This window comes from Panicum hallii, chromosome 9, assembly GCF_002211085.1.
Source record: "Panicum hallii strain FIL2 chromosome 9, PHallii_v3.1, whole genome shotgun sequence".
Classification (NCBI taxonomy): Eukaryota; Viridiplantae; Streptophyta; class Magnoliopsida; order Poales; family Poaceae; genus Panicum; species Panicum hallii.
Window position 1 is genome coordinate 53,313,083 of NC_038050.1, and position 22,912 is coordinate 53,335,994.

The 22,912-nt window shown below is 44.3% G+C and overlaps 1 protein-coding gene and 2 long non-coding RNA genes across 3 annotated transcripts; 1 reads left to right on the forward strand and 2 right to left on the reverse strand.

Moving 5' to 3' along the window:
* Positions 1-3,818: 3,818 nt before the first annotated feature.
* On the reverse strand, positions 3,819-6,883 carry LOC112874766. Its single transcript, XR_003225039.1, has 3 exons — positions 5,681-6,883; positions 4,198-5,119; positions 3,819-4,093 (listed from the first exon to the last, which is right to left on the reverse strand). It is a non-coding gene; the product is annotated as an uncharacterized LOC112874766 (long non-coding RNA).
* A 465-nt stretch (positions 6,884-7,348) lies between these two features.
* On the forward strand, positions 7,349-11,151 carry LOC112874764 (serine carboxypeptidase-like 18). The gene is made up of 13 exons (XM_025938278.1): positions 7,349-7,788; positions 7,886-8,031; positions 8,370-8,446; positions 8,569-8,691; positions 8,784-8,886; positions 8,986-9,023; positions 9,110-9,211; positions 9,457-9,537; positions 9,655-9,834; positions 9,960-10,031; positions 10,208-10,440; positions 10,582-10,627; positions 10,781-11,151. Exons 1-13 carry the CDS (start codon positions 7,493-7,495, stop codon positions 10,862-10,864), a joined length of 1,581 nt encoding a protein of 526 aa, XP_025794063.1. The 5' UTR covers positions 7,349-7,492; the 3' UTR covers positions 10,865-11,151.
* Positions 11,152-11,834: 683 nt separating this feature from the next.
* Positions 11,835-15,000, reverse strand: LOC112876933. The gene is made up of 4 exons (XR_003225402.1): positions 14,831-15,000; positions 14,469-14,762; positions 14,102-14,347; positions 11,835-13,130 (listed from the first exon to the last, which is right to left on the reverse strand). It is a non-coding gene; the product is annotated as an uncharacterized LOC112876933 (long non-coding RNA).
* Between the last annotated feature and the right edge of the window lie 7,912 nt (positions 15,001-22,912).

The following is a 22,912-nucleotide window of genomic DNA, read 5'->3' on the forward strand; positions in this document are numbered from 1 at the left end:
GCTTTGCCTCAGGATATCAGTTAAGCTCAAGGCGTGTTTCATGCCACCCTTGTGATAGCTCGACCACTTAACTCGTTCTTGCAGCGGATTACAATTTATGACTAACTCTTTAGTTATTTTGTGATTAACTCTCTAATCACTTTGGTACAGCCATGCACTTTCTTAATCCAACCGCATCAAGGGGCCCTGAGATATCTCTCCCGTTATCTAGGAGGCGCAAATTCCATCTTTATCCATTCATATCCCATTTCATGTTTCATGATACACCCAAAGACTACTTTATAGCCATCCAGTTACGGAGTGGTGTTTGGCAGCCCCAAAGTGCACCACTATACATAGTGAGAAACAATGGTGATCTCAGGTCTAAGAATTCAGCAGGTATATCACTCGAGACCAACTAATGGCACATTTAAGGCAACTACCTCCGCAGTGTCTCGAGGTGGATCAATCCAACACCATGTTCCCTAACATGTATCCAAATAATTGATTTGATATCTCCATATCTATAATCTATGAAACATGATCATCAATCAATATATGTGCTAGTTTATAAACCATTATTGTTCTTCGTAATGGTAAAAACTAGGGATCATTTAGAACAACAATATAATAAAATAAGAGAGTTTCACAAATAAGTCACGCATTTGTTAATCAATTTAAATAATTAGCATTCAGGGAACAAGTAATATTTTATTAAATAAAACATAAACTTAGATATGATTACAATAATCTCCCACTCACTCTAAAGTCAACCATGCAAATATCTAATACACATGGAACTCGTATGCGCCTCATGCTTCTGTTGTGAGAGGGCCGTTGTCAACAGATAAGCAATATTTAAATCCGTGTGCACCTTGCAAATCTTCATATCACCTCTATCAATTATCTCACAAATAAGGTGATAGCGCCGCAATACGTGTTTGGACTTTTGATGTGATCTAGGCTCCCTTAGCTGGTGCAATGGTACCGCTATTGTCATAATAGAAGCCCATTGGACTGGACACATTAGGAACAATACCTAAATCAGAAACAAACTTTCTGATCCAAACAGCCTCCTTCGCAACTTCCGAAGTTGCTATGTACTCGGCCTCCATCGTGGAATCGGCTACGGTACCTTGCTTGGAACTTTTCAAGCTCACTGCCCCTCCATTGAGACAGAACACAAATCCAGATTGCGATCTAAAGTCGTCCTTGTTTGTTTGGAAGCTAGCGTCGGTCTAACCATTTACAACGAGCTCCTCCTCATTTTCAATAGAATAGGAACTTATCCTTAGTTCTTCTAAAATACTTCAGGATATTTTTGGCTGCAATCCAGTGAGCCACTTCTGGGTTTGACTGGTATCTACTTGCAACACTTAGAGCATAGGCTATATTAGGGCGTGTACAAAGCATGGCATACATGATGGACCCAATAGCTAAAGCATATGGAATCACACTCATCTTCTCTTGCTCATCAGGTGTCGAGGGACACTGACTCTTGCAGAGACTAACACCATTTGACATTAGCAGAAAACCCTTGTATGAATCCTGCATATTGAACCTTTTTAATACCTTGTCAATATATGTATCTTGGTTTAATCCAATTAGCCTTTTCGATCTATCTTTATATATCTTAATGCCCAAAATATATGCAGGCTCACCTAAATCCTTCATTGAGAAACTTTTTCCTAGTTAAGATTTAGTGGTTTCCAACATTGAAATATCATTTCCGATCAACAATATGTCATCCATATAAAGAACCAGAAATACAATTGCGCTCCCACTGGCCTTTTTATAAACACAAGGCTCTTCTTCATTCTTGATGAAGCCAACCCTTGACTACTTCATCAAAATGAATATTCCAACTCTGAGATGCTTGCTTTAACGCATAAATGGACTTTGAAGCTTGCATATTTTTCAGCATTTTTAGGATCGACAAAACCTTCAGGGTGTATCATATACACATCCTCACTAAAGTTTATGTTTAGGAAAGCTGTTTTGACATCCATTTGCATATCTCATAGTCATAAAATGTGGCAATAGCTAGAAGAATCCGAATAGACTTTAGCATTATGACGGGCGAAAATGTTTCATCATAGTCAACACCTTGAATTTGTTTAAACCCTTTCGCCACCAATCGCGCTTTATGGATATGAACATTTCCATCCATGTATATCTTTTTCTTAAAAATCCATTTGCACTCCGCTAGTCTTACACCGTCAGTGGGATCAACCAAGTTCCAAACTTGATCGGAGTGCATGGATTCTATTTCGGATTTCATGGCTCCAAGCCATTTCTCAGAGTCTAGTCCCATTATTGCTTCCGTATAGGTCTTGGCTCATCATTATCCAATAACAATACGTCACGCTGCCCTGTGGTTAGGAACATGAACTTTTCAGCTGCGCGGCGTGCCCATACAGACCTTCATGGGGCTGGAAAGTTCCGATTGAAATAGGATCTAAACAAGGAAGAGCACTTGCCATTCGTTGGTTATTAGAAGCATCCCAAAAGCGTCGAATTTAGTCTAAAATACCAAAAAGAAGTAGATCGGCGACGAAGAATAAAACTATCACTATATTTTTTCCTTTTCCTAGTTCTTCTTCCAAGCGCAGGATAACCCCAAGGGGTTGTGGGTTTTTTTCTACCAATGGGGGCTTTCCCTTCACCGCCCCCCTTTTCAGCTGCACGGCGTGCCCATACAGACCTTCATGGGGCCCATATGCCAAAGCTTGAACCCAAGTCCTACAGTGATGAATATAAGCGCAATTGAAATTCCTGGGGAGTTATACATTCTTCTACATCGTGTTCTACAACTCCTTTTTCATCCCGTGAAGGTTCATTGGGGCTAAAACCATTTCACATACATCCAAATTTCTTCAAGTTGCACCGTGCTCCCACTAACTTCTTTTAAGAGAAACTCTTTCTCTAAGAAGGCACCATTGCGGGCAACAAACACTTTGCCTTTTGCTTCATTATAAAAATAATATCCTTTGGTTTCCCTCGAATAACCCACAAAGAAACACTTGTCTGATTTTGGAGTAAGCTTATTGGACATCAAACGTTTGACGTAAGCCTCACATCCCCAAACTTTGAGGAAAGATAACCTGGGACGTTTCCCAGTCCACATCTCATATGGTGTCCTTTCCGCAGACTTAGTTGGAACCCTGTTTAGTGTAAGCGAAACAGTTTCTAGACCATAACCCTAAAATAATAGTGGAAGATCAGTTTAGCTCATCATCGACCTAACCATGTCTAACAAGGTTCGGTTTCTCCGTTCGGAGACCCCATTCCATTGAGGCGTTCCTGGCGGAGTCAATTGTGGAACAATTCCACATTGTTTTAGATTATCACCGAATTTGTGGCTCAAAACGATCAGATCGCAGAGATTTAATCGTCTTGCCCAATTGATTTTGTATTTCTCTCTGAAATTCTTTAAACTTTTCAAACGGTTCAGACTTGTGCCTCATTAAGTAGATATAACCATATCTACTAAAGTCATCAGTAAAAGTAATAAAGTACTAAAAGTTCCCTTTGGCTATTGAGCTCATCGGTCCACATACATTAGTATGTACAAGTCCCAACAAGTCATTTTCCCTCTCATTTTGGCCAATGAAATGCATTTTAGTCATCTTCCCAAGTAAACACGACTCGCACGCGTCAAATGATTCAAAATCAAATGAGCTTACTATACCATCTTTATGGAGTTTTTCTATGCCCTTCTCATTTATATGATCTAAATGACAATACCAAATAAAAGTGGGATTCAAATCATTTGGTCGAAACCTTTTTCATTGATGTTATAAATAGGTTTATCCTCAAGATCAAGAACATACAATCAATTCACCAATGCAATGAGCATAAAGAATATCATTGCAATAAATGGAACAACACTTGTTCTTTATTACGATCTCATAACCATCAACTTCTTCCAAACATGAAGAAGAAATAATGTTCTTACTTAAAATAGGGATGCAATAACAATTATTTAATTTCAAAACTAATCCTGAGGGTAACAGCAAGTGATAAGTGCCGATCGCCATGACCACAACTTTGCTCCATTGCTGATACGAACATCCAACTCACCCCTTGCAAATCTTCTAGTCCTTTGAAGTCCCTACAATGATTTGCAAGTGTGAACCATCGACCCAATATCAAATACCCACGATTCACTAGAAGATTTAGCAATATTAATTTCTGTAATATTTATAACATTTATACCTAAGGCGGAAGTCTCACTTCCCCTCTTCTTCTTCAGATCCTCCAAGTATTTCTTGTAGTTTCTTGACCAATGTCCCTTGGCATGGCTATGGAAGCATTCATCATTAGGAGTAGGGCCAGATTTGACCTTTAGCTTTTGTTTAGAGCTCAAGGGCTCATTAGGAATCTTTCCTTTAGCTTTGCATTTAGGAGGCGTCCAACTCTTCCTCCTTTTGTTCTCCTACTGAACCACTATCACATGAGTGAGATTTTTCTTAATGTTGTCCTTTGCTGTTTTTAGCATCCCATGCAATTCAGCCAATATTTTATCCATACCATTCATCTGAAAGTTCATAATAAAAGGCTCATAGCTCGCCGGGAGCGATTGAAGAATGACATCAATAGCCAGGCCAGGCTTGAGTTCAGAACCAAGTTTCTCCAAAGTCTTAATGTAACCAATTATCTTGATCACATGAGGACTGACTAGGCTACCCTCTGCCATCTTGCACGCAAACAAGGACTTTGATATGTTGTACGTCTCAGTACTAGCTCGGTTCTCAAATATTCCATGCAGCCTCTCAATCATGGAGTGAGCATCGGCATACTTATACTGCTTCTGTAGATCAGGGGATATGGTGGCAAGCATGAGACAGATGACATCAAGTGAGTCATTGCAGTGCTTCTCATAAGCTTTTCTGGCTGCAGCAGTTGCTCCATCATCGAGTGAGTCATTGTAGTGCTTCTCATAAGCTCTTCTAGTTGTAGCAGTTGCTCCATTAGGGAGTTCATCAGGGTATGGCTACTCGAGAACATACTCCTTTTTCTCTTGCCTGAGAACAATTCTCAGGCTGTGGTACCAATCAATAAAGTTCATCCCATTCAACTTATCTTTCTCAAGAACATATCGCAAATTGAAAATGGAAGTGTTACTTGCAGACATGATCTATAACATTAAAATAAAAGCAAGGTTTTAGCACTAAGTTTTATGTAATGCTTGTTTTAACAAATTTAATAAAAGACTCCCACTATATTAACATCATCCTCCCTCTAACGATATATAGGGGACAAAGATTCATATTCACTAAAAATCTAGTGAGCTTTGGCTTCACTGCTAGAAAGTTAGTGACATAGGTAAACAATAAAATGCTAATCACGTCTCTGTATAACTCTTGTTTTTTGGGTGGTATCCAATGCTCCGGCTCCAACTCCATATCCTAAAGCAGCTTTGTTGAGTAAACTAATACTATGCTAGTGAATGTCCGACACCAACCCTATTCATGATGATAGTTGATGGTACTCTACTTTGGTAAACCTTCCACACAACGATCAAAATTTTAATAAGTACAGCTATTGGAAAAGGATATCAAAGTTCTCAAACTTAATGAGAGAAAATATTCTATCATAATTAAAAGCATATCGACCATATGAAAGATATGAAAGAATAGTATGACAGGATAATAAACATCACAAGCATATAATCATATTATATTATAAATAGTATGACCTTTTGCATCACAATGGGCTCCATCGCCATGGCTCCATGGTGACGTCCATTGCCATCCTTCCTGTCTTGTGGTGATCATCATCGCTATCATACTTGATGCCTCCAAGGATAAATACTAAGCTATTACATCTAATAGCACTAGTAAAGTAAATTACATGAGGGGATGAAGCATCATATGTCGACACACGCAAGCCGTTATATAATAATGGACAACCTCACCCGGTTGTTTTAACTAGTGACATGTAAGCCACACAACTTATTACATACAGAGTATCACATGATATTAAGGCCATACCATTCACATCATACCCTGCAAAAATAAGTTAGGCGCAGAACGTATTCTACAAAAGGGGTACAAAGAGGCCGCTATCAACAGATTGCAATGGCGGTCCAATGCCTATGAATCGCTATGAAAATCTTATCGGATTGATCCAATCAAGCCAATTTAGGGCCATTCACGATGACCCTTATTTTCACTAGATAAATCACATTGACCATCGCGATAGGTGCATCGGAGAAGACAGCAACACATGACTTAGACACATCGGTTCAATCTCTTCTCTTTTGCACAGTTAGCTCAGATGGTGATTCCAACCGGTACGGGCAAGTCGTGCGCACAGCCGAGAAAGAACACGAACAAATCTACAGTCATCCTAATGCTATCAACTCATACCGATCCGATCCCACACCGTGCACCAATCTATATATCATATATGAACAGATTGCAAAGCCCTAAACAAAGCATATCTCTATATGTGCATCCAGACCAAAAGCTAAACATGATCGCTCTGTTAGGAAACGAGAACGCTACACTATCGCCAATTCATAGTTCTAGCGCGTTCAACAAGGATCTCATGTAAGCAGATGATTATGGATCGTTACCACTAGATGCATAGCGCAGTGGAAGTAGAGTTGGGGTAGCTCGTCTCAACGTAGCCGCGCGTCGGTGAGGAGGAAGCAGATCGCAGCTTGCAGCTCCTCCTCCTTGTCCCGCCTATCAGCACCACAGAAACGCAGCAGCGCCTCCTCAAAGTCCACACGTACGGGGCGGGAATACCGGTCACCGGTATGCTAGCACCGCGCGCTTGGCTAGGGCTTCGTGGAGAAGAGAGGTGACGGCAGCTAGAATTTGTGACGCAAGAGCATTAGCCGTCCACAGGTCCGCCCCTCGTTATATAGACCTCACTAATGGACTGTCACGCCGGAGGCCCATTTAAGTTCTAAAGTTCTAGTACTTTTGCATCAATATTGGATCCACGTATGATTGCCCGTCGGGCATATCACCAACAATCTAATCAACCAATGACGAGACTAAGTTCGATGGCGTGCACGATCTGCAAGCGGGGTAATCGAATCAGCAAGGAGTAAGCAACAGGACTTCCATGGTACAACCAGTGTTATCATGCGGCACGGCGCGTACGTTTGACTGAAAGGTACCCATGACTAGTTGATTTTTCCTACGGGATACGCTACACTCTTTGGCTCTAGCATATGTTGGCTCGCTCTATGACTATCCTGGCATCCTGCCGCCCATCGTCGTGTCGCATTCCGATCGAGTCCTAAAAATTGAAGGAAGCAAGGAAGGAGGAGGAGGAGGAGGAGGAGGAGGAGACGCCTGCACCTCTTCCTCTGTGGGAGGAAGAGGATAGGATGATCTATCCTCCTCTTCTCCAGCTTAGTCCAGTGGACAGTAGTCGGTTGTCATGCTCAGCGGCTGCTGCATGCAGACAGAACAGGGTAGAGAACTGAAGAGCAGAAAACAAGTATGGAACGGACCTGGAGGAATTCAGGCAAGGCAAGAAAGGCACACGCATGTGGACAAACGAACCAACGAACAAACCAACAAGCAGAAAAGCTCCAGAAAGAGAGGAGGAACACACGACTAGAAGAACGGAAGTAGTACTAGCACAAGCAGGGCCTCCCCCACTGGGCCCGGCCACAATGGCACGAACAAGGTTCCCCGGACAACTCTGCTGGTGCATCTTCTTCTTCTCCCTGCTGTGCTGCTCCTATGCTTCCCCGTCTCGCCCTCTGATCTCCAACAGCAGCGGCGGGATCACCCATCTCCCTGGCTTCCAGGGACCCCTCCCCTTCCACCTCCAGACAGGGTGCGTGCTAGTAACTGCTTGCCCTCCCTGGACCATGCATCCATCCTGGCCGCTTCCATATGACCATATAAACATGATGAATTCCTCATGTACGCAGGTACGTGGAGGTGGACAAGAGCAATGGCGTCCGCCTCTTCTACTACTTCATCCGCTCCGAGCGCAGCCCGGCCGACGACCCTCTCATGCTCTGGCTCACCGGCGGCCCCGGCTGCTCCGTCCTCACCGGCCTCGCCTACGAGATCGGTATGCACGCTACAACCAGTGATTGATCGAGCTACTCTTCGTTTTCTTCCCTCTTCTCTTTTCTTTTACGCTGCACGCATCATCAGGAACGGAAAGCGCCATGCTCTGCCTTCGATGCACACGAGGACGAGGGCATCCCCCTTGTTTCTCCGATAGATATGCCTAGCTTGTCCTTTTCATATGTACCCATGCAATTGCAACCTATCTGTTATCGTTGTCGTTTCCTTGTTTTGCCACCGTCATGCATTGGTACTTGCTATCGTTATCTTGTTCATTCATTCGATGAAAAAAAACAGAGAAAAGAATATGATGTGTACAACGTTATACTACTTTTGCAGGCCCTCTGAGTTTCGATGTTAACGGTTATGTCGATGGCTTGCCTAAGTTGGTGTACAACCAACATTCATGGACCAAGGTCAATACTTCATTCATCTATCTATTTGTCTATCTCTTTCAAGTTCCAACCATCCATGCATATGGAGAAATGCAACCTAACTATCATTCGTCCTTCAATTCAATCGCGCTTGCACAATCCAGGTGTGCAATATCATTTTTCTTGATTCTCCTGTTGGTGCTGGATTTTCATATTCCGACACGGGGGAAGGATACGTTTCAAGTGATATCAAAGCTGTCCGCCAAATTCTCATCTTCCTCAAAAAGGTCACATCTCTAGTGATTGATTTGATTTTTTTCGATAATCAGAAACCCTAATTGATAAGCATCTATGCATTCTGAAGTAATTAATTTTACAGTGGTTCGATGAGCATCCAGAGTTCATGCCAAATCCTCTTTACATCGCCGGTGATTCGTACTCTGGCAAGATAGTGCCAACTGTCACGTCTGAAATCGCCAGAGGTAACTTATCATTCCTTCATGGTTTCTGTTATTTTTTTTCCCTTTTTCTTCACATCCATTTCTCTTTCTCTATGAATAACTTGACTAGTAACTTTCCAGGTAAAGAAGATGGCCGTGAACCAAATTTTAATCTAAAGGTTTGATCATTGTAGTACAATTAGCTGTGCATAATTGATAGCTCTCAATATTAAGGTTCCATAATGTTTTCCGCTATCATGTTCAGGGCTACCTCGTAGGCAATCCAGTCACAGATTCTAACTTTGATGGTCCATCCAGAATTCCATTTGCTCACGGGATGGGTATCATATCGGACGAAATATATGAGGTGAGAATTGATAACATTAATTTAGCAGCTGTCGCGGTTTTTAAGACTCAGCTTAACACACCATTTACTTTACAAATTTCAATAAAGCTTAGTGCTCAGTTCCTTGTACGACCTCAAGTGTGAAACTATACTTCCATTGAATACTATGGCAATTAAATTGTTTTCAGTAGATTGGTGCAACGGCAAATGGATAGTGGTGCTCTCCCTGTTCAATTGCTTATTTTCTTGCTTCTTGCTATTTTCAGTCATACAAGAAGAGCTGCATTGTTGGCGACAACAGCCACCAAAGCATTGAGTGCATGAACAGCCTTGACGCCATACAAGAGGCACATATATCTAACCACTATTACCCCATTCTTGTTTCCAAGCATGACATTTCTATTCACATCTCCAACAATACGGCTACAGAGTGACTGACAAACTAAATGGTTTATTTTTCAAAGTGCCTCAAAGGCATATGCCCGAACCATGTTCTGGAGCCCCTCTGCGCTTTTGCAAGTCCTCATGCTCACAAGATGGAGACGAAGCCAAAACTAAATTCAGGCACGAGGGAGATGCTCCAGCTCCAGGAGTATACTGCAGATGCAGAGCTTCACTTGTCTGAGATTTCATTGCAATGCAGAGTCAGTGATTAAATGTGCTCTCCCTTTTTTTTTCTCCCTCTTAATACTTGGGGCCTTTTTGGCTTATGTGCAGCTTTCAAGAGATCTAATCTGATGTCTCAAAATTATCACAACATTCTTGGCAGACTGCAGGATACATAATGTCCAGCATATGGGCAAACAATGCGTCAGTAAGAGAGACTCTTGGTATTCACAAGGTTTGACAGCTTAAACTGATTTTAAACAAATGAAGCACACTCTCTTGTACAATATGTTATGTTTATGACCGAATGATTTGCACAACATGATTCTAAGTCGTTTAAACAGAACTTGTCCTCAGTTTTGCTTTTTCTTAATCTACAAACATAACTCTTAAAGTCTGCAACTAACACAGGGAACGGTTCCTTCATGGTCAAGATGCAACTACTACATACCTTATACTAGTGATATTCCAAGTACGGTGAAGTACCATCTGGATGTGACCATTAAAGGCTACAGGAGCCTTGTCTACAGTGGTGATCATGACATGGTTATACCTCATATCGGCACGCAAGCATGGATTAAGACCCTTAATTTCTCTATTGTGGATCGCTGGAGGCCATGGTTTGTCGATGGGCAAGTTGCAGGGTGAGTCCCTATTACAGTAATTGGTCTGGAAGCACAATTACATGTTATTCAGACAGCTACATGTCCCTAGATCTATCCCTGAAGACTTGTCCTAAGAAACTCAGTCAACAGCCTTTCTTACCAGCTATACATCTTATGCAGATTTACAAGGTCATACTCTAACAACCTTACATTCGCAACTGTGAAGGTAATAAGGCCAGATATATCCACAATTCTCAATGTATCCATTCAGTTGGAAACCTTTTCTTGTTTTGTCATGTTAGCATGAAGATTACTGTCTGATATCATGTTATGGCCAAGAAGATATATCTTGATACACTGCATATTATGGTTTGTGTAGGGTGGTGGGCATACTGCTCCGGAGTACATGCCAAGGCAGTGCTTCGATATGTTTGCAAGGTGGGTTTCTGGCGACCCCCTTTGATGGCATCATTCGAGTTCCAGGTTTAGTTAATTACTCGGTGCATTACGTTGCAAGAGAAATGTATTGGTAGTTTTGCTAAGTGTAGAAAGGAACAAGGAAAAGAAATGTGGAAGGAAGCCTGATTTGTAATGCAAATTACTCTTAGGTGTGTAGCATCTATTCATCCTTAGAGAGTCCATGTTCGCTCCCAAGCGGTGGAGAAAATTGTGCTGCTGAAAAATAAAGGGAAACACCTCGTCCTTCTATACAAATATTGTCAATGTAACCGTGGTGATTATTTGGATGTATGTACACTAATGATCCTTCACACCACGGTCGAGGTCGGATTTTCCTTGATCTAAAGAACACCACGGTGCTGATCAGGCTCGCGCATTCATCAGAAAGTGTCATAGTGTTTCTCACTCCAACACACACGATGCTACTTCGACCACTCCAGTCTGGGCTTCCCATATGCTGTTGCCTTGGGCCCAGCCCAGAGGATGTACTCCTATATGATGTCAAACAATTTCATACAAAGAGGACTGCTGGGCTGTGTAGCAGCATGTGCTAGAGTGAACTAATAATATTATCAACACCCAAAATGGTATTCCTAACAATATAAAATTCGTTTTGCTGGTCAATCGATGTTTTTTCAGGTACGCCGCTTCATGTTCGCTCCGTTTCTAATTTAGAATTTCCAGCCTGGCCCATCTGCACGTGGACGTTTGTTGCAGCAAATACGGTCCATTAGCGCGTTGCTTTTTTTTTTCCCTGCGTGGAGGACGTGTTGGGTTTTTTTAAAGAACCCGCTACCATACGGCCTGTCCTTTTTTTGGCAACTAGGGTATCAAGTTTTTATCCGTTTTCTTTTCTTTGAGAAAAACTTCACTGCATCTCAAAAGCTCTGCCACGGGTGATTCATAAACAGAAAATACTGCATGGATAGAATATGTAATTTTATTCAGAATATATATGATTAAGTATACACACATGATTCAGAACTGCAAAATATCATACATAGCAATTTGATTTACAGTAGTCTATTTACACGAAATAGATTTGCCCTCATCCCTTGAATAAAAAACTACATCACAGGCAAGAATTGAACCAAAATTGAACCTTCGTGACTCCTGGTGCTGTGTGCGCAGGCATCTCATAAAAAAAAGAACTACAATCATATTATCATAAACGCACATTACTGTACTTCATACTTGCATAACTTATGAGTTCTTTCATGACCTGCCATATAATGAGAAAAAATAGGACTACACAAGTTAGCATGTAGCAACATAAGTTTGATGAGCTGAAGAACTAGCTTGTGTATCCTAATTATCAACATAGGCATTCCAAAAATAAAAATGTCATAAAAATTGCCTACAGGTATATGCATTGTTTTGCTTGTTCCGTAGCCAAAAAATTGCCTAACTAGAAATATTACTTTGCCTAACTAATTACAGTGAATTTCCTAGGCATAGTAAGCAACTTTTTGGAACCATATAAGCAAAGTTCTAAGAAACTGTGAGCGAATTAGAACATGGAAAGAAAGCATTTTCAACTGAATTTTGCAAACCATATACAAAACATGAAAAATGGCATTTCAATAATAAGATGTTGCAAATCAATATGCTACTATCAAACTGCTAAACTGAATCAGAAAACAAACCGACATGATATCACTGGATTTGCAGAATACTCGGGACCCTAAGAACTGCGCAAACAAGCTTAATAGAGACCAAATTCAAAATTGTTTCCAGTTTGGTCAAGCAAAATCAATCGAACCCACATACAGCTAAGTTGGAAACTGCAGATCAAACCAAAGCATGGGTCTGCAAGCTATGAGAAGTTGGGAACACATATCGAGATGAGAGCAGAGGACATGGCTATGGAGACAGATGGGCTACTAATCAAACATTGAGCCTTGTACTACTGTTGCTAAACAGTGCAAGAGAAATAATTAAAACTACCCCCAAACCAACCAATAGTTGGCACAACTAAACTACTTGAAAAGATATATCAAAAATGCTTCCAGGACATTAATGAAATGCCTATCAAGCATTATTGAAATACTAATCAATCGGACAGAAAACCGCCTACCTCTCTTACAAAAAGAGCACTCATGTATTCAACTTTTTTAAAGCTCATAAGCATAGGTTTGAAAATTACAAGCAAACTAGAATATAGACAAAATGTATTTCAATTTGATCGATGTAGAGAAGTGTTGAAAGCTCCCACAACAGGTGAGATTCAGAAAAAAGGATTTCTTGACAGCCCCATCCAAGTAAAATTCCTACAAAAATCCAAGCCATCCAAACTATTATAGCACGCTAAATTGAAAAAATGATGAAACCATAAGGTTACAATTGCAAAATTGCTGAAGCATAACAAGTAAATTGCTTAATCATAACTGGAAAAATGCAGAAGTCCCAAGCTACAATTGCAAAAGCACGATATATGTTAAAATAAGAACGGTAAACGAAAACAAAATAGCAAAATGATCGAACCAGTGGTGCTTATATCATAAACATGCAGGATCTAGCACAAATGCTGCTGAAAAAAACCCCATAATTGAGGGTGAAAACACGATACATCAATCTAGTTAAATATATGTGCATGTAGATCAGAATCATATAATAACACAGATCACATCCAATTCTACAAGTGACTAATAATAACACAAATCACTAAAACATATTTTGCTAAATCAGGATATGTAAATTGCTTATGGGAAGCTATAAAAATTTCTAAAGGAAAGCTAATAGACAAAAACTCTGCTGACAGATTTTGTTTTACTGCTTCATGGTTGATGCTCAATCTTCTGCCATGCAAACAATCATGTTATAAGCATGCATCCAGATACATTCAAATAAAAGTTACCATTTTAGTCTATTAAACCATTGCCATATCGAGCTAGCAGTAGTACCAGAATCTAGTAGCTAATTTGTCATGTTAAAATTCTAAGCATATATCTAGATATATTCAGAAAAAAGTTGTCTATACATTTTAGCACCAAACCATTGTCATCTCAACTAGTAGTAGCATCTATCGGAAGTTAGTAACTAATTTGCCATGTTAAACTTCGTTCCAGCTTAACATAAACACTACATCAAACGACCAAGACATGCACACATTCCAGCTAACATTTCTCAAAATGGTATATCAAACACCCCATGCTACTGTTCTTTGTACTATCTATTTAGGATCAATATCGTAAATGCCATGATAAAAAATAGTTCAGAATCAAGTTGGCAAGCTGCTCACCAATCTGGTTGTCATACAATCTCAACTGACTATTTTTCCCTATTTTCTCAGTTGACATATTGCTCGGAAAAATGACCAAACTGTATGGCAATTGAATTGTGAACTTGCAGAAATGACATCGGGAGCACAACCAGCATCAACACGAATATGTGGTGATGAGCAGCACAAATTCCCTCCATGCCAACCCTTGTGTCCCAGAGCAGCTCTCGTAGCACCCTGCCAGGCTCGTCTCCACCCTTGGCACACCTGACAATACCACCATCAGAAGTTCTAAAATCTGAAACACACCGAATAATAGAGGAGAGCAGATATGGGGACTCCAACAGAGTGCGAGAAGATGGGAGGTATGCAGGGGAGACGTCCTCACCCCTATGCAAGGTATGGAGGCATGGAGATCTCATCGGTCATGGCATCGTCGACCTCCTCAGTGAGCTAGGAAGCTCTCTCGATAGATTGCAATGGAGCTCTGCATTGCCAGGGCGGTCACCACCGATTTCTCCTCTTTGTACAGGGACAGGTATAGCCAGATTTTTCGGCGAGCCGGAGGGTAGGGGACGCGCAAGCCTCGTCAGCCACGTCGTCGTCGACCTCGTCGGCAGGTATGGAGAGGCCCTCTTGGAAGATCATGATGGAGGAGGCTAGATCTGCTGATCCCGAACCCCTGAACCCTAACCCGGTCATGCCTCAATCCGAGGGAGGAAGGAGGGGGTGAGGAGGAGGAGAACCAACCTGGTCATCAATCGTTCCTGTTAGCCATCAGAGGACTCGAGTCACCATGGATTTGGAAGAGAGCTTGCAGAATGGGAGAAGGAAATGGAAGATAGACAGGAGAGAACAGATAGATGATGCACACGTGGGGGGGAGGGCCGTGGCCGTGCAATTAGCCGAACGTACGGCCGGTAACAAGTCATTACCTTTCTTAAATGAATGAAATTCTTTTTATTTGTTTTCGACCCATATGCTGGGCGTTATCCCAACCAGGTTGGAATTGTTTCCTTCTTTTCTTTTCCACATACTTACACTGGTATCGATGCAGCGCGCTTGTGGAAGATCTCACGGCAGCACCATGGTTTCTTGGCGGTCCTCAGCCCAACAAGCTCAGATGTCCTAGTTAGTTTTTTTAGGATTATTTTGAATTACCTGAATCCTGCTGCTACATCTTTTTTTTCGAAAAATGCATGCATTCATTCGATTAACTGTCTCAATAGGGACCTTGGTCGGGACGGAGCTAGTTCAAGCGGAGAGCCCTAGCCTCCACTAACCTTGATGAATTACTCTACGCATTCATAATCCATTTGATAGAAATTAACTACGGCCAAATATTTTCTTGCTGCTGTTAGGGTAAGAACCGTCCAATTTAAAACTATTTTAAACAAACACCGATCATCATCTTTAAGATGAGAGCTAGCACATGTTCATCCAAAAGTGTGCAACGTGCTAACCTACATCTAGAGATTTCGACAACTAACACATCATTCACTTAAAACAATCTCAAATCCGAAAGTCCAGGTACTTGCTTACCATTTACCCAGGAATAAGCACACGTACCGCTATACCATTTGCACATTACTATAAGATCCATAGATAGCATATTTTACATAACACAAGGTTTGACATTAAGGATTACAACACAAGGTTTGACATTAAGGATTACAACATAAGGTTTGACATTAGAGATTACAAGTTCATAGCAGGACGGTTCAAATCTGAAAATAAAGGTTCAAGTTCCACATTATAAGCCTTGGGCTCATGAATAATATTAAAAAGAGACATAAATTCAATTTTGATGTTTTCGTCATGCTCTCGCAAAAGACTAGCTACGCAGCGGATAAAATAAGTAAAACGCGATAAAACAACGACATCTTACCTGCAACGTAGGTTATAGCAACATGAGTACGAGTATAAAGGTACTCGCAAGACTTATGCGAATCTATAACAAGGATCATGCAAAACGGCTCAACAAGGGTGAGGCGTACAGCTAAGTAATTATTGCATAAGCATTAGCTCTCTAAACTAACATCTACCTCTCTAATCAAAATTAATTAATCTTACCCGACACGGAACACAAATTTTACAAATTTTAGTTGATTATGAGAATACAAATAATTGATCATAAAGGTGATATGAAATCATTTCCAACACACATGAAACTTTCTACAAAGAATTTATGGGATATTGAGCTTGCTCGTGACCGAGAGCGTGGCAATTCGAATTAATTATTAACCTTGCAAAGGTGTACTTCTTTACCCATACGACACAAGAATCATGCGGCTCACCTCACCCAACCAAACAAGTTGGATGAGGGGGTACTCGCATCAACCGTTTCTAACAAGTCTCAACCATTAAGAAACACGCATAGCTTACGCGGAGAGTCACCTAAGTCCACTGGGGACACCCCTAAGCCTCTCTACATAGCCCCATGGCCACGCATCTAGGACCGTGCCTCAATGACCAAGACAAAGGAGGTAATAGGCTCATCCTTCCCATGATTGGATATGTGGTAGCATGATAAGTTGCTCAAATCCAACATCATCCACGGACAATCTTTAAATGATTCGAGCGGACTAAGCCTCCAAAACTCCTTTCTCTAGGCCCTACCATTCCGTCCAAACCACTCCAAACCACGAAACCATATTTCAACATAACCATAACCGAACAAGTGCGATCAAGGATTATCAAGTGAGTGTAGTGATACCATATTTAATTCTTTTCTTTTCAAGTCATAGAATAAACCTAAGCATGGCTAAGCAACTAGTCAAATTAATTAGTTAACCAATTAACATGTGACAAGGATATGGATAAACAACTCAGCGAAGGTAATTCGTAAAAGTAGGTACAACAATGCGATAAATAAACATAATACAGAACCCATAAATACCCAATTGAGATAACTAAAACTAAATCAATTTAAGCGGGGGGGAATACACGCTTAGCTGCTTGCCTTGATTTTCTTCCGGCTCAACCGCGTACTCAACACCCATCTCGGGCTCAACAGTGTCAGTGGCTCAACGAGCTCACTCTCCAGTGTTTCGGTCACTAAAATGCACGAATTGAAGGTGGCCGGTGGTAGGGAAGGAGATGGTGGCGGCAGCAATGGAGAGAAGGGGGCAGCTAAGGTGTGGAGGAAGGCTGACCGGGTTAAAGGGGGGATGGGCGAGGGATAGAAGAGGTTTTTCGCGTGGCCAGGGCTGTGGTGGACAGCAGAGGCCGGCGGCGTGGCGAGCATGACCTACTACGCCCAACCAGAGCTCGAGGAGGTGCCAGGAAGAAGGGGGGCGTCGCTGATGAGTGGGTCCAGGCGAGGAAAGAGGGTAAAACGCTGGTTCAACTTCAAAATTAAAAAACTAAGGCTTTTTGGCTTTAAAATCGCCAAATTTTAACAGGAGAAAGATAAATCGCTAAGATCATAACGCAACAACAAGCACTCAAAAATATGCCCTACAACAATCACATAAAAATAAACAAAATAGCAGTTTTTGAAATTTACAAGAATTTTATGCTTCGGTTTGATGGTCAAAAAATTAAGAAAAAATATTGTAAATTCATCATTTTATGTCTAGTTTAAATAAAATATTTGAGGGCACAGTTGTAAAGCAAAATTTGAAATTTCTTTATAAGCATTCATTCAAACATTGCATAAAAATGTATAAACTCATGCAAGCATATGCACATGAAAATCCTTGTGTTGCTTGCACCTTCGAGTTCCTGATCTCGGCATCACCCTACCTAAAACTTACCACCTCGGGTATACCCCTCGGTGGGTAGGCGGTAAAACTCCGACAGCTGGCGCGCCAAGTAGGGGTGCGCATCGAAGATCCACCGGCGAACTCGATGGCATCATCCAAGTTCACCAGTGCTGTGCCCCCTAGGGTACGACGTTCGTTTTTGGCTCGTGGGTCTGTGTCGCAGACGGCGCGGGCGATTTTTGTCGGTTCACCATCGACATCATGAAGCTGAAAACTCTCGCAGTGAGTTTTCATAGCGAACTCGAGGAGTTCGTCGACAATCTCAATGACTTGTCAACCCATGGCTCCACTAGGAAGACCAAGGAGGAGCCCGTTTTCAACACGACTCCACCCCGTGCTGCAACGACTACGCTCGGATTGGACCCGCTCCAATCTACGAACTTGCATAACCGATCACGACTCGGTCTATGCAATTCGGCCACTGAACATCAGGAGGCCAACAACTCTGAGTCCCTCTCCGCATTGGAAAAGGACTTGGACTATTTACTCCGAATCGGAAAGCCCGAAGCCACCGCACGTCGGGGGGCTGCGGGTCGCCTTGGTGACAATGGTCTGATGATCACCACCACTCCAGAGGGCCGTTTCGTGCATTGGAAGGGCATGAAGCTCTCCGATCTACTCGAAGACGAAGACCGACTCGTGGCACACCTAGAACCCTTGCCTTTTCAGGAGGGCAGGCCATTAGCTATCATGGCGGAGGAGTCGACTGAGCTAGTCGAAACGAGCTCCGATGAGCTCATATCACGCTAGGTGCTGATGGCGGAGGAGGACGAGGATGATGGCATCTCACCCATCGACGCACTTGACATGATATCCGAAGACGAGGCCACAGCCAATGTCGGCGACGAAAACGACATTGAGCGTGAGGCACGAAGGGCTAGGAATAGAGCCCGCGCAGTCCAGCGAAGGAGGGTCAACGAGTGCATGCGATCTATGCATCATGAGCTAGACGCCAAATTCCCCGCCGTGAGCGAGCGGGGCTTCAGAACTCCCGTGGCCAACATCGCCAGGGTAACTGCCATACTTGAGCGCAGCAACAATCCAAACCTGCGCCAGGCACTTCGCTACGCACAGAGGGCATGGATTCAACTCGATCAACAAAACCCGGTGTCTGCCGTCGGAGAAGAACACGTGGGCAAAAGTCGCAGCCAGCCTATCAGTCGAACGGCAGGCGGCCGTCCTCGAACTCAGCGAAGTAATAACAACGACAACGCTCAGGAGTCAGGCCACTTGCGGGAGGCAGCAGCCACCTCCAGGAGGCACCCGCGACAGCCCAATCATCGGAATCCTCCAGAAGACCTGTGCCAGAAAATGAATGAAGGGCGCGATGCGCGATCCATAATTGATTCCAGACGCAGAGAGCGTGAAGTAGCCGATACAGAAGGTACCGACTGCAGTGATCACTTTCCTGCGTTCACAGCACGGTTCAGCAGCTACAAGTACCCTGAGGGCTTCAAGTTGGGGATCACCAAGTACGACGGCAAACAAGCTCCTCAGCAATGGCTACGATGCTACTCCACCGCTATAGAAGTTGCAGGAGGCTCCAACATCACCAAGATCGTCTACTTCCCGATGGCCTTGGATGGAAGCTCAACCCAACAAAGTGCATTTTCGGAGTACTATCAGGGAAATTGCTCGGGTTCATCATCAGCAACTGGGGAATTGAAGCCAATCCTGTGAAGATCACGGCCATCACTGACATGGAGGCTCCGGCCACAATCAAGGATGTGCAGAAGCTAACAGGATGTATGGCAGCTCTGAACAGGTTCATCTCCTGACTCGGAGAGAGAGGACTACCCTTCTTCAAACTCCTGAAATGCCAAGACAAGTTCCAGTGGACCGAGGAGGCTGAGCGGACCCTACAGGATCTGAAACAACACCTAAAGTCACCTCTGGTCCTTACAGCACCACTGCCGGGAGAAGATCTACTACTCTATATTGCGGTGACAACTCATGTCGTCAGCAGTGCCATTGTAGTCGAGTGCAGCGAGGAAGGCTATGCATTTGGAGTGCAGAGGCCTGTGTACTTCGTTAGTGAGGTACTCTCCGAATCTAAGGTACGATACCCGGCAGTTCAGAAACTTTTATATGCAATACTTATCACATCAAGAAAGCTGCGCCATTACTTCGACGAGTACAAGATTACTGTGATTACGGATTTTTTGTTGGTGGATATTCTACACAATCAGGACGCCACAGGGCGTATATCAAACTGGGCAGTGGAACTGGGGGCTCTGTCAATCGACTTCAAGCCACGCACTGTAATTAAGTCTCAAGCTCTAGTCGATTTTATGGCCGAGTGGAGAGAGAACCAAATTCCAACTCTAGTCGACAAGCCAGAGCACTGGACCATGTACTTCGATGGGTCTCTCGAAGGTGACGGTGCTGGAGTCCTACATATCTCTCCAAGAGGCGAACAAATGAGGTATGTCCTCCAGATCCTTTGGGAGGTATCTAATAATGAAGCCAAGTATGAAGCCTTGCTTCACGGGCTACTGTCAGACCCGGGGCCACCGGGCTGGGCACGTCACGAAGTTTAAGAGATTAAGCCCGTCTTATCTCTTATTCATTTTGTTTATCTCTTGTTTATCCCGTTTAAATAGGAGATAGAGCTAACCAACACGGAGAGGATCTACTCGAGATGTGTTCTGGTGTGATCCCTCGACGGGAGTTGTTAGCATCTTTTGTAACTCTGACCTCTCGGATATATAAGGGAGGTCAGGGACCCCCCTCAAAAGAGAGGATCATTAGGTCATTCTACATCAAAGGCAATACAAACCATACAGGACGTAGGGTGTTACGCTCCGTGTGGCCCGAACCTGTCTAAGTCTTGTGTTCCTTGCACCTTCGAGTTCCTGATCTCGGCGTCTCCTCACCCAAAACTTACCACCTTGGGCATATCCCTCGGTGGGCAGCCGGTTAAACACCGACAGCTGGCGCGCCAGGTAGGGGAGCGCGTCGAAGATCCACCGGCGAGCTCGATGGCATTTTTCAATTTCGCCAGGTCAGTTCCCTCTCAGGGCACGACATTCGTTTTTGGTTCATGGGTCTGCGTCGCAGATGGTACGGGCAGTTTCCGGCGATTCCTCGTCGACATGAGGCCAAAGACCTCCATTGCAGATCTCCGCAGCGACCTCGACAAGTTCGTCGACGGGCTCGACAACTTGCCGCTCCACACTTCTGCAGCACAGATCGAGATGGAGTCCGCTCCAGCCTCGACTTCTTCTGGTGTTGCGGCAATTCCCCCTGGTTTGGACTCGTTCCAATCTAGGGATCTGCATAACCGATTTCAACTCGGCTTGTGCGAATCGGCCACTGACCTTCAGGAGGCCAACGCCTTTGGGTCCCTCTCCATGTTAGAGAAGGACCTGGACTTGCTACTCCAGGTCGGAAAGCCTGAAGCCACCGCGTGTCGGGGGGCTTCGGGTTGTTCCGGTACCGGTGATCTGGTGGTCACCTCTCTCTCGGAGGGGCACGTGGTGCATTGGAGGGGCATGACGCTCCCCAATCTACTCGAGGCAGAGGGTCGACTCGTGGCCCACCTTGAGCCCTTGCCTTTTCAAGAGGGCAGGCCTTTGGCCACCGTGGCGGAGAGGTCGACCGAACTAGTCGACGAAAGTTCTCATGAGCTTTCCTCCCGCCAGGTGCTGATGGCCGAAGAAGGCGAGGGTGATGGGGACCTCCTCATCGTCAACTTTGAAGCGATCTCTGAGGATGAGATCACAGCCGACGCCGGTGATGAGAACGACACTGATCGCGAAGCGCGGAGGGCCAGGAACAGGGCCCGCGCGATCCGGCGGAGGAGGGCTAATGAGCGAAGGCGATCTATGCATTGCGAGTTCGACCCTGAGTTTGCCGCCGTAAGCGAGCGGGGTTTCCGGACTCCGGTGGCCAACATCGCCAGGGTCACGGCCATCCTCGAGCACAGCCACGACCCGGAGGTACGTCAAGCACTCCTCTACGCGCAGAGGGCCTGGATCCAGTTGGATCAGCACAACCCGGCGCCCACCATCAGGGAGGAGCGCGTGGGTGAGAGCCGGAGCCAGGCTCACAGCCGAACGGCTGGCGGCTGTCCTCGACACCAGCCCAGCAACGACAACGCTCGCGGGAGCCAGACCCCTGGCGGGAGGCAGCAGCCACCGCAAGGGAGTCAGCCACGACAAGCCAATCATCGACTTCCTCCGGAGGATCTGCGCCAGCACATCAATGAAGGCCGCGATGCGTGGATCGTGATTTCTTCCAGGCGCAAGACCCGCGAAGAAGTCGAAAATGAAGGTACTGACTGTAGCGATCGATTTCCTGCTTTCTCTGCACGTTTCAGCAGCTACAAGTACCCAGAGGGTTTCAAACCCATTGGCATCACCAAGTACGACGGCAAGCAGGCTCCTCAGCAGTGGCTCCGTTGTTACTCCACGGCTATCGAGGTAGCAGGGGGCTCAAACATTACCAAAGTCGTCTACTTCCCGATGGCTTTGGATCCTGCGCCGCTCACTTGGCTGGAGAGCCTCGGCAGCAACTCCATCGACTCCTGGGAATGACTTAAGAAGGTCTTCATCGACAATTTCTAGGGAGCGATTGCTCGTGCAGGTAGTCGACATGATCTTGCCCAGTGCAAGCAAGAACGCAACGAGCTCCTGCGGTCCTACACGCGTCGCTTCCCGCGGCGCCACGATAACAATCTAAGGTGCCCAAACGACAACCGCAGCGATAAAGGCCAGCGGGACTTTTCCGGGCCACTCCGAAAACGAAAGCCAGATGATGTCATCGCGGCTATTGATCGTCCTTCGCGGGGCAAGAAGTCGACAACTCAGGAGGAGTTCGAGAAGCTCCTGCAGAAGAAGTGCCCGTGGCACCCGGGCGCCAACCACGCCGCCATCGACTGCTACCACCTTCGGAGGACGTTCAGCAACTCTGGTGGCGGCAAGAAGAACAAGAAGCCTGCTGACAAAGAACCCGAGGATGATGATCAGGAGGATCACGGTCGCAACCCGAAGTTTCAGGATGCGTCGAAGGTGGTCAACGTCATCTTCGGGGGGGGGCGAGGATTTCTGTTCCAGGCGGGATC